The sequence below is a fragment of the Desmodus rotundus genome, chromosome 2 (genome assembly GCF_022682495.2).
Source record: "Desmodus rotundus isolate HL8 chromosome 2, HLdesRot8A.1, whole genome shotgun sequence".
In the NCBI taxonomy this organism is placed as follows: Eukaryota; Metazoa; Chordata; class Mammalia; order Chiroptera; family Phyllostomidae; genus Desmodus; species Desmodus rotundus.
The window spans coordinates 199,204,483-199,217,484 of record NC_071388.1 but is presented as its reverse complement, the minus strand read 5'-3'; the positions used below and the strand labels follow the sequence as shown (position 1 = coordinate 199,217,484).

Here is a 13,002-nt window from a genome sequence, read left to right as displayed (position 1 = left end):
CTACATGTGAGTGTTAGCTTATGTACTGAAACTCTATCTTTACTATGGGACCTCATGAATCAAGCGGCCCTGTAATTATTATTACTGAAAACCTGGGTTCTCATTCCAGATACTTACCATTAAGGAAAAAAAGCTTCTTACACTAGCTCAGCATTCACTCCGTTGTGTTGTACCACAGAGCGGTGATCGCAGTGAGACAGAAGGTTTATGCTGTAACTGAACAGGAAGCTCACAGCGGCCGTGGGGCTCTCCTCTCCATCAGACTGAGGGCATTTAGAACAGCTATTTTTTTTTCAAAAAGATCAGTAGAAGTCTATAGTCCATAATGAAAAAGAGGGATCATTTGCTTTTTCTATAAAAATTTTATTATAAAAGTGATTGAAGTATAGAGAAATTTCTGAATTAGAGAAAAAACGAATCCCTAATCTTGTCGATGGATTACACTATGTAATGTTCCCTAGAAACCAAGCAAATGACACTGTGTATCTGCAAGTTATCTGTCCAAACAAGAAGTAAATTACCCCCAAATAATTGAAATCCAGCAATAATCCCCAAAGCTCAATTTAGGCATGGATTTTAATCTACTTCAAACTCTGAGTTCGTTCACTGTTTATCTAACAGAGTGAGTAACATAAAAGAAAAAAGTTGAAAGAGGAAATTCAAAAGGAATGAAAAAATGTAAATTTTAGATAATAATAAATCTTAAATTCACCCTAGCATACTTCCCTTGGGCGGTGATGGCTCCCTGTGTGTGTGTCCCTGCGCTTGGTTGGAATTGATGGCCACAGCCTCTTAGCGCTTCCAATCTCCGGTCACACAGCTGCAGCTCAGTCCTAGGGAAAAGGTGCTGATGAAGGAGCTCAGTCCATAGCTGTGGTTCGGGATGAGCGTTGATTTTTACTGTATGATGCATCTTCAGCCTAGTGTTCTCATTATTTCTTAGTCTCTGATCTTGTTAGATTCACATGGCATTCTTCCTCTTCCACAGGGCCCACACCACATGCTCCCCAAGCACTCACACACCCACTCACACTGATACACTCACACAGCACAGCCACTCTCACGTTCACGTACATGTGCTCACACACCACCCGCACTCACACCATACACATTTACAAACACTCAAATACTCACATTCCCATGCATACTCACACACCGCACACACACTTGCACACCCTCCTCACCAGATACACATATACTTAGACACACAGGCACACTCATGCACTACACCCAGCCACATGTGTTCACACAGATACACACCGTATGCACACACATATGTGCTCACACATACTCAACACCTTTAACAAGTAAGTATTTAAGGTTTTAAGCCCTGAACCAGGCACTGGGGTTGTAGCAGTAAATGAAAGAGACCAAATTTCTTGCCCTCATGGAGCTCACGTCAGGAGTAAAAAAAGAGGGAACCTGAAGAAAATAGGAGTCCAGGACTGGAAGAAAAGTGATGATACTGCCCTTGGGGGTGGATCCTACAGCAGCTGTGTATTCAGAAGTGGAGAAATCAGCTCAGAAGACTGAATTCTCTGGATCCCTCTCCTTCCCATCTTTCCCCCAAATAGGAAGGGCTTTGAGATTTTCATCAGTTCCAACAATTAGCACAGAAAAAATACCCCTTATCTAGAACAGTTCAAATGACCTTTAGTTTGTGCTTTAGAAACCCTGATAAATCATTTGTGGGTTTGGGAATATACAAAATAAAAGTATGTGGTCAGACTCATCATCCCAGCATCCCTGCAATCAAAAGGAGCACAGAGTGAAGGGAGCTGGGGCCTGGTGAAGGAGAGTCGTGGTTTTACAGCACCCATACCCCCTGGCTTGATAGAGCTGAAGGCATATAAAGAGGAAACGACCCGTGAATTCTGTTTTAGGTGTTTTGTTTTCAGAGATACTTTATACTTTTAGTTTATGTGTATTCATTTATAAGAAGGATGTTTGTTTAGCATTGAAAATATTTTGTTCGTTTCAACAACAAAAAATGACACCAAAAACATGACTTGTTTTATTCAAGGTACAGATTCACTGGACACCCCTCCTTCCCTCTTATCCCCAGTCGTGACTATAGACAGACACACACAAAGCAGCCTCTAAAAGGGGCTAAATTTACCCTGTAGATGTCCAAAAGATTATTTATAGTAGGATTACAATAATGCTGATTTTGTAAATTGTCTTCTTTATTTAAAATTTATCTTAGCATTAACAACAAAACATACCAGTAGAATTAAACGAGTCTCAATATACAGATGTCCAAAATTTCAATCTTTTGTAGGGAAGGAAACAGTTTAAAATTCTGAGCTTCACTGATAAGACAGTAATGGTAATAATGCAAGTGAGTGGTAATCCAAGGAAGGGTTGGATCTTCCCTCCTAGAGAATAAATTGGTAAGAACCATGGAATTTTCTCTGTCTTCTCTTATCTTTAATCGCTGAGATGGAAATCACTTCTCTGTCGTGTTTTTGATACAAGGGTCTGCACAATGCTTTTGAGTTGGAGAGATCAATTTCTTCTCCTTGTTCCTCTCAGACCGCCACCGTTGCGTGGGACATCCGAACGTTGTACTCGACGGTACCTGAAGACGCAGAGCGCAAAGCCGAAAGTTTACTGGTGAAGGAGGTAAATGTGATGCTTCCAATCATTTATTTTATAAAGCTTTGCTTTCCCCCCAGTTCTTATTATAACTTTATTATTATTGTCTTCCTCACCTTTCAGTAGAGAATTTTAAATTCAATGATTCATTGATGTTTTCTAACCTTGGTCACCTGGAGATGTTTTTTGTTTTCCTATTAACCATTTTTCATTGTGTGCCAACTGTTCAAATTTTGGAATTTTGTTTGTTTTTATTTAACTTAAAACCCCACATCGAGGAATATTTGAGTATTCATAATAGGCAGATTTCATTTTATTTTACTTACTTGGATTGAGTTGTAGGCAAGGCCTTACTATGTGAGAATTTTGGATAATGGCATTTCTATTTTAAGAGATTTCTTTCTTTTTTTTATTGTTGTGCAAGTACAGTTGTCCCCATTTCCACCCCATTACTCTCCCCTGTCCCCCTTCCTACATTCAAGCTTCACCCCTCCCCTATTGTGTTCGTCTATGGGTCCTTCATATACATGTTCCTTAAGAGATACATTTCTTTCAGGTAGTAACTACAGTGCTAGTTAATGGTAAATCCCTGTGGGCAGCTTTAAGAGACTGATAAAAATCAGTTGGCGTGTCACCCACTTGCATTTCATGGGTGTAGGAAAAGCCCACAAAAGTGCTGCTTCTCCTACCCTGACTGCAGGCTGCTCTAGGGAAGGGCCTGGGCTGGAACATAACAGCTACTTAGCAGGTGTTTATTGAATAAATAAATGAAGTGGTCCTTCCTTTACAGGAAATACAATGATAAAATTTACCCCCAGACAGGTTAAGCTGAAAGTAGTCTTTAATCCTGAGACAGTAATGTATCCTAATTAGGATTTAATTAAAGCTACACACAAGAGCAAAGCCCTTTCTCAGCTCTTAAACATTTTTATGTGAATATAAGCTAGCATATTTGTGTATGTATTAATGCCAGTGTGATTAAGCATATTTTATGTCACACTAGTCTTTTTTACATGTATTTATATGTATATAAATACCTTTGTGTTGTACTATTCAATCCAAGTCTTTTTTTTTTTTGCCAGAAACTTGACTGTTTATTTTTTTCCAATTCCAAGATTTCAAATTTACTTCCCAAAGTTCACATTAAATTATTGCCTGTTTTAAGGAGGTAGAAAAAGAGAAAAAAAAATGCAGAGTTAGATCACATCAAGACATCTGAGCATATTGTTTTCATACTTACTAATAAAAACAACAAGGGTGACGTCAGTACCATAATATTTTGTTTACGGTCACAGCAGAGGAAGTTGGAATATCTACCAGGGCATCACTGTTTAAAAAAACAAAAACAAAGAGTTGGCAAATCATTTGCTTCTCTGGAAAATCAGAATCACTGAGACCAAGTCCACAAAAGTCCTGCAGGACACCCGTATGTATTAAATCAGGGAGGGCTCAAAATGGGTATGACATTGAATTCCTAATGCAGTATCTAACCTGGTCTTCCTGCGTGGTCTTCACCAAAATGTTGCACATTGCTCATAAAGATGTTTGCTGTTAAATTCACTTCAGTGTATTGTATAGTTTTGCTGCAAATGTGAGTGGAATGTTAAAAATCCATTTCCTTTTCTTAGTATTCATTACTACTATCTTTTAAAAGCTATTAGTTTTCAAATATGCATAACTAGCTTGGTAAACTCTCTTATCGTAATAGATCTTATTCGATTTTTAGGTGTGTGGTCATGTAATAATATCTGTCTTACCGTATTCTCCAACATCTCTGAAACAGTATTGAATAGCAGTGCTAATATCGGGCATCTTGTCGTATTTTTAAGTTGATGTTTTATGACACTTTCTGGCATAAAAGAAACATGTAAGAAGCATCTTTCTTGGTCTCTACAGTGCTTACAATGACTGACTACTTATGCTTTGTAATGCGTATTCGGTCTATTGCTAGAACAAGGCTGGTTGCATAAAGTGCTACAATAGCCTTAAGGAGTCGCTGTCCTGGAGATCCATACTTGTGCTTCTGGTATAAATTTCTGTGTTCAAGTTGTATCATTACCTTCATACCCTCCTGCATTGGAATTGCTAATACTTTACTTCCAATTTTTGCATTCATATTTATGAGTGAAATTTGGCTGTAGTTTTCTTTTTTCCCCCCTTTGGTATTAGAGAAATGCTAGCTTTAAAAAATAGAGACCAATTCCAATTTTTTTATATTGTGGAATAAACAAGTAGCCAGTGAAATGAAACAATATGTAGAAAAAGATTCAAGTGTGTAGGGTTCTCAACAAACGGTAAACACGGCCCTTGGCACTCTTTGGGACAGGACGAGCAATTCGGCAAATACTTGGTTACCCGTTCTGGATGAATAGAACGTTAGGGCCTCTACCTCACATTACATACAAAGCTTAACTCCAGATAAATATTAACAATATGAACAATTGATCCCAGATATGTATGAAAAAATGAAATTGTAAAAATTGTGAAAATGGATAACTTAAGGAAATAGAAAATTTCAATTTTTATATGATAAATGGTACCATAAAGCCAAAAAGAAATACTTAACCACAGAAATTATTTGCAACTCATATGTCTTTCGTTCCCCACACAGACAACCATGCTCCTAATATTCAAAATCCTACAGATTCCTAAGAAAAAGATAGATAACCCAGGAAAATATACACAAAAATATGAACAAGCAGTTCAAGAAGAAGGAATACAGTTGGCCAAGATGCATAGAGAGTTGCCCACCCTCTCTTGTACCATGGACATACAAACTAACACAGAAATACCGGAAAGAAGAAAAATTTTAAGGTGACTATAACTTAGAGACAGAAGGAACAGAGGAAATAAACACTGTCACACATGGTCAGTGATACATGTCTATAACTTTATGAGATGTCATTCAAATGCTTCTTTTAAGTAGTGCACATTAATATGCAACATGAACATTATAAAACAAACACTAGGGCATAAAATATAATTATAAGCACAAGTATTGCTGTGCTGGGCAGTTTGTAATACCGGTTGATAAGGGTTGGGGCAAATCAATGTTGACACATTTATATTTTATAATATTGCACTATCTAGCTAATATATATATAAAACTTATATATATATTTAAATACATTCACTTGGATGCCCATGATATATTGTTAAGAGAAAAAAGTAAGTTACAGAATATATGGTATGATATTAGTGAAGATATAAACCCTACATGTATATATGTAAATATGTTTATATAAGCCTCGAAAAAGTATTTTTACTTTTTTCATTTTGCATTTTACTTTATTTTTTACTTTTATTTTTTATTTATTTTTTTAACTTTTTTAATTGATGTTCAAGTACAGTTGTCCCCGTTTCCCCTTCCTCTCCCCCCCACCCCAGTATTTTTAAAATGCATGTTAAACTCATAGCACTGGTTACCTCACAAGTTTGAGATTATAGGGGATAGGGAGAGATTGATTTTCAATATATATTCTCTATCATGGTGGTATTACAAATGAATTTTCATAATGAAAAAATATTTCAGAAAAAAAATAGTTAGAATGTATTTTAAAATACTGCCAGAATTAGAAGCAAACAAGTCTATTTCCTAAACTTATTCTCTAAAAGTTAAAATCGACCTTTCTTTTTCAAGGCATTAGATAGTCACCTTAGAGAGTAGAGACTACATTAGATTCCTTTGTTATCATTATTTTAGTTAGATAATAAAAATGTCATAGGAAACAATCAAAATCCCAAAAGCATTTGCTTTTTCTACCTCTAGGCTTGTCATCTGCCACAGAGACCATTAAGTTCATCTGACATAACCCATTCTTAATCATTTGCGGTATAACTACTATGCATTTATACAGACTTTGGTTGCCAACTTGCTTCAGTTCTTGCCTCATAATATCTGCTCATTTTATTGCCTGGAACGCCTTTGAGGTAGGGCAAGTCAGATCAGATCCCAACTCCCAGGCCTGGTTCAGAAGCCCCATCCCCAGTCTCTGGATCCAATCCAGGTCCCAGAGATGAAGAGATAGGATGGCCTGAAAAGCAGATTAACACAACACTGGGGACTTCTAGGGATATTCTAGGGTTCTTAGAGAACTTTGGTTTTATTTGTGCTTCCATGAGTTTCTGTACCACAATTTCAAATGACCAGATTGATATCTGTTTTTAATTATATTTTATTGATTAGGCTATTACAGTTGTCCTGATTTCTCCCCCTTTGCCCCCCTCCACCCAGCACCCCCTACTCCCTCAGGCAATCCCCCCACCATTGTTCTCTTTATAGTTCTCTGAGAGTGTCAGTTTCAGCTGAGAACAGGTTGACCTCATTTGCCTTTATCTGGCTCTGGGTGTATCCTGGGGCGAAATTTCTCACCCTCACCTTTGCTCCTAGTTTAATTCCCTTTCAACTGCTTGCATCCTGGAATTACTCCTCCTCTTCTCACTTGCACCCTCAGCTGCTCATTTCTCCTAAACACTGCTCCAAGGAAAAGTCAAATACAATGCCTTTTACCTTAGGTCTCAGGTATCTGCCAAACTTCCATGTTGCACATCTCAGGACAGAGCTTTCTTTCAGCTCAGCTACAGGTGAATCTTTTTATCATGTTTTTCCCAACTGCATGGGTCTCAAGTAAAAACAAGAGAAAGAAGAGGAAGAAGGCTGGGAAGAAATTCTTTTATGCCCTGCTAAAATCTGTGTATCTCTAGCAGTGAGAACCTTATGAAAACTCCTGTGGTTTTGCTTGGTTCTAAGGATGGAGACAGAGGGAAACCTCTAGGCTAGGAAGATGAGATGCCCCAGTTACAAATATCACATAATAAAAATGCAACATGAACAGTCAAGCCTGGAGACAGTAGATAAAATGAAAGGGGCCAGCAGAGAGCTGGTTCAAGACTGAGAAAGGAACCCAGAGAATTCTGTTGGCAAAAATGCTTGACCCAATAGCTAATAGCAGCTAATCGTTACTGACTACTTACTTTTTGCCAGACACGCTCCGAAGCCCTTTTCCTGCAGTAATTACAAACATATATTTCACTCTTATCATCATCACCACCTCTTAAGGAAGAAGAAACTGTCATGGAAAGATTAAGAAGTATGTTGACCGTCATATAGCTGGGAATAGGCAGATCCAGCATCCTGACCCATGGTGGTCATTGCCAGAGGCTGTTTTGCTGCATCTCACTCCTCTCAGCCCTTGCTCTAGGTACCCCATTGTAGTTGCGTCCAGGTGGCTCTGATGCACACTGTGAGAAGCATTGGCCGGATATTTGAAACCAGATGAAGCCTGCACTAAACTGAATCCATTGATGTCTGAAGGGTTTTGCAGAAACACGTGTTTCTCTTACAGCAGCTGCTGCGCTGCACTCAGCAACCCTTCTGGTCCACTCTGTGCTAAATTGTCCCGTGGCTCCCCACAGCATGGCAAGGAGAAATGCCATGGTCGCTAGGCAGCAAACTGGCATACTCGAGCTTAAACACACCCTGCTCAATACTAGTTTTGAACTATCTCTCACCCGGCTCTCCTTGGACAACTCTCAGCCTCTCGTGAAAGGCAGTGGGCGAAGTTTTCTTTTTTTATGTTGAATGACTTCATATCTTAAATAGGAGTTTAAATAAAATGAGTGGTCTCTCCCTTTTCATCTGTTATTAATTCTCTTCCCTGTATTTTAAATATAATGTTAAATGTTCTCCACACAAAAGTGTTTATTTCACATCCACGACAACACTTCACAGGTGTGTTCACAGGTGTGTTCGCAGGTGTGTTAAATTAACGCTGATCCATAGTTGACCAAGATTGCACATAATGTATTTTTTGAGCATTTTGTGACATAGAGGTGTTGCTACCTCATTTTCTAGCCTACGAAACTGGTTCTGAATCATTAGCTAACTTGCCCACGTTCACACAGAGCCAAAATTAAGGCCCTGGCTCTCTGACCCAATGCTTGCTCCATACCCTAACCCACTTTGGAACCTCTGATTCTTTGAGGAATTTATTTAAACTATGCACTTTTTATTCTGACTTGATGGGGATATTTCCACTGTTCACTTTGACAAACATGGAAGCTTTCTGCCTCAGGTTCTCCATCCTTAAATAGGGAGATTAATATATAATCCCAATACTGTGTTTCTAAAAATAAATAGAACGATGACATGAAACCATTAGGAAAGTAGCAACTGGGGAACAACGTCTTTATCTGATCCTCATAAGTGACTTAAAATCAACATCTAGCCCTGGCAGCTGTGGCTCAGTGGCTAGAGCACTGGCTTGTGAACCAAAAGGTCACTGGTTCAATTCCCTTTCTTTCCCAGTCAGGGCACATGCCTGGGTTACAGGTCAGGTTCCTAGTTGGGGGCCTGTGAGAGGCAGCCCATCAATGTTTTTTTTTTTTTTTGCACATCGATATTTTTCTACTTCTCTTTCTTTCTCCCTTCCACTCTCTCTAAAAATAAATAAATCAACATCTATAACCATGAAAACAATCAGGCACTTCCGTGAAAAAACAAACACCACTCCCTCCCACTCAGGGTTGGGAGTGCAATTAAAGTATCTATATATAGGATGAAGACTTCCTAAGCCAAACATCTCAAGCAAAGTTTTCCTTATAATATGCACAAAAGGATACTATAAAGCCGGAAGCACAGAATACTAATTAAAACTACGCTCTTGGTTTGGTCTCTTTTAATAAAGAATATGAGAGAGCAGAGAATTTGGAATGATACCGTGGCCCGAGAGGGAACAAGGGTCTAGGGACCACTTCAGTCGAATGGCTGAGAGAAATACTGACTAAGTACTAAGGTGGCAAGTTATTCTGCCAGCAAATCCCTCTGCAATTTCCGGAAATCATCCTGCTACAGGAGAAGAGTAATGAGGAGGGAGGAGGGAGTCATGAATCCAAGAATCCAAATCAAAGGATAAAGTACTCAAGGACTTAAGAGTTATGGCAACATTAGCAAATAGAAGCTGCATCTATATCTATATTTGTACAAACACTCACATGGTTACGTACTGCCCTAATCCAGATAGTACTCGGGTACGGGGGAAGGAAAAGTCCGGATTTTAAGCAGAGGTTCTAGACCAGAAATAATGGAATTCTGCAGGGGAAAAAAATATAGTGGAAAAAATAAAAAGATAGTACCCAAGACTGAATGGGATTTACAAATTAGATTCAAAGCAGACACAATAAATGTTGAAATCTCTGGGCTTGCATAGGAAGTTCACACTAAAACCCAGCAGAACAAACGGCTGAGATCAGAGCAGACACCCATTTCACAAAAGCACAAAATGCACTGCGGGAAGCCAAGTCCGCAGGACGTCCATAGGTGTCACACACTCACACACACACATGCACACTCAAAGTCTTTAACTTCCTAACATCCATTGATGCCATCTTAAAAGGGAACATGGCCTAAAATATTTCCCAAATATATTTGATCACAGAGAAATTCTGTCCCTTTGCCCCCAAGTATCTTGAGAATATCCTGGAGAAATGCCAGGAAAAATCTCAGGGACGGAGATCACCAAGATCCAGGGGTCTCCAAACAGCTCAATAAAGCAGAATCAGCTATTAGGTGAACCTGACGTGCAGCTCATCAAGACAGATGGTGATGAAAAGAAAGGAGATATTAAAGACCCCAAAAGATCAAAGAAATTCTTTCCTTCTTTTCACAGCCGAACCTTCATTGTTACTTCTTATCATGAGTATCAGAGATGTCTGCCGTTGTCCCTGGAGCGAACCCTTGCAGTCTGAGGACACAATCTCAGATGCACGCCAGTGATGAATGCTCTGTGGGTTTGCCTTCACGCAGCAAATTGTAATCGTAAACTAAGTTAATTCCAAAGTTTGAAGTAAATAGTAAGCATCCTGAAAGTCAGAGTCGCACTTTTCAGGCCTTGAAATTTCTCCTCTTGACCCTCTACCTAACTATCAGATTGGTTTTTTTTCCTTGTTCTAGAGGTAAATGCAACATCAGCGGATGAAACCAGCGGCTCCGTTAGACAACACAGAAACCGCTATTCCCAGTTTAACTGGGTGGAGTTAATTCACTTATCTTTACAAAGTGTGAAATTCTTTACACAAAAAGTTCTCTCCCACTGATTTAAACTACTGCAGTGAATCATATATAAAGTTTGTGCAACAGAGGGCCTTGCCCACTGCGTGAGAGATTGGACTGGGCTCATCACCAACCACATTTATCACTTAGTAAGCTGGTGAAACCGCATGGATGTAGCACATCCTTTGCCTGCAAGGAGCCCCCCATCAGGAAGAAAGTAACAGACCGGTGATCATATTTTTGGTAATACAATCTGAAAAGTACTCCTGAAACAATGACTGTAAAATAGAGAAACAAGGTCAGGTTCCTGTGTTAGAAAAAATAACTAAAGGCAGACCAGAGAATGGATTGGTAGGCATGTGGGGGGTGGGGGGTGAGTAAAACTGAGAAGGAGTTGGACAGAGTCGAGTTCAAGACCTGTACTGACACATGGCTTGTGATTGTGGCGGCAGTAAGGGGCTATTGACAAGATAGAATTTACAGGAGTTGGTGACTGGGAAGAAAGGAAAGCAGAGGAATACGTTGGTGGTGATCCCCACGTTTCTGGCTTGGGCTATTAGCTAGACAGCTGTGCTGATAATTTAAGTATGGTGCTCCGAAGAAAATGAAGATTGCTTGAGCAGGGACGGATGAAGCAAACAAGTTAATATCACTGGCCAACATCAGAGAGATTTCCAAGAGGGACATAAATAGAGAAGGAAGGGGTGGGCCATTGCTCTGGATTTGAACGTTGAAGCTTGAGCTTAGAAGAGCTTGCCCAGGAACGCCATGAGGGCTGGGCTGGAGTTAAGAGAGAGGCAGGTCCCTGAGCTACATTCCCTCTCCAGGGGCTGGGGAAGAGGGCCCTGGATAGGAAGTGGAGATGGAGTGGACAAGGAGGTAGGTAGAAAACAAGGAGAAACTTACTTCTCAGAATCAAAGAAGAATCAAAGCAAGCGTGGGTCCGTGGTATAAAATGCCAAAAAAGGGTCAAGATAAGGGCTCACTGGTTCATAATTCAGTCATTGGTGTTTGTTAAACAGAGCACCTTCAGAAGCTGTGAACTCAGCCTGGTTACGGTAGGTTAAATCCTGAAGAGATATGGGATGTGATTTCATCAAGCAAGGTGTTAGCATATTGCTGTCCCTTTACCTACAAGGCACTTTGAGAGTACACCCCCAGGTAATGTTGGAACTCTTCAGGCAGAATAACCTATGCATTCCAAAGTTACAAATAGTTCAGTAGGTTACCAAATTGCACATAAAAATATTGCTGAATCTGGTAAAGAAGCAAAATTTTGTAAACATGAAAAACAATACAATCAGATGAGTATAATATTAAAATGAAATTGTCCTCTTCTTCCTCTTCCACCATTTAGACCCAGGCAAATGGCGTTCAACTAATTCAAGGGAAAATTGTATGTAATCAAGGTAGAATCTGCATCATATTGAGAAGTAAAATAAATATTAAACAATTTGAGTCCTAGACATAGCAAAGAAAATTATGGGGACAGAGGGAATGGCCATGATTTTACATGTATTTCATGCTGCCCATTTTTGTTGAAAGAAATATACCTAATTAGAATGAGATGTATCGTGGCTCACACACACACACACAAAAAACCCACACGGAATATCATTTCTTACTTTTACAATTAAAAGAACGTCATGTCCTTTATGTTTAATTTTGGATGGCATATATATATATATTGGTACTTCATAAGTCTGAGTTTATTTACACCAACTCAGCTTTTTCTTTTTTTATTATTTTTTATTTTTTTAATTTTTATTGTTATTCAATTACAGTTGTATGCCTTTTCTCCCCACCCTCCACCCCACCCCAGCTGAACCCACCTCCCTCCCCTGGATGGCATATTATGTACATTGAGAAGTCATCTTTTAACCAAAGTGCCTTTGTAACTTATGCAACAAATTTAGATCTAATATGTAAAATAACGTGCACTCAAACTTTCCCGGAAATAAGAATGTTTCTCAATAAGTGATTCTGGGTTTTTTGCATGTATAAATAAAGTCAAAATGAATGCTCTTTTATGATTCTGAGTCATTGGGAGGCAAATGAGTGATTCCAATGCACTCGTTAACCTAAAGCCAGAGCACAGTGAGAATGGTTTTTCTCACTGCAGGACTAGCGCCTTCCATATGACGCCAGGGCTACGTGCACAGGTTACATCACTGGAAGACACTGGGGAAAATGCAACTAAAAATCTCTCCAAAGTTAAAAAAAAGAGTTGTAGTCCTATCTTAATAAAATTAGTGAGAATAAGAAGATTTTGACTTTTGAAGAATGGGGATCTTTCTTAGTTCACTGATGAAGGCCTTACTGGAGACTAAGGGACTTTTCATTTTGTGTGTGCT

General features: G+C 39.1%; 1 protein-coding gene across 7 annotated transcripts in view; it reads left to right on the top strand.

The window, feature by feature from the left end:
* Positions 1–13,002, top strand: part of DOCK10 (dedicator of cytokinesis 10) — a 227,671-nt gene that overhangs the window by 113,536 nt on the left and 101,133 nt on the right. For all 7 annotated transcript variants that reach the window (XM_053919129.2, XM_045198211.2, XM_024563982.3 and 4 more), the window contains exon 3: positions 2,536–2,625. In XM_053919129.2, coding sequence (XP_053775104.1) covers positions 2,536–2,625 — 90 coding nt within the window. The remainder of the gene's footprint in view (positions 1–2,535; positions 2,626–13,002) is intronic.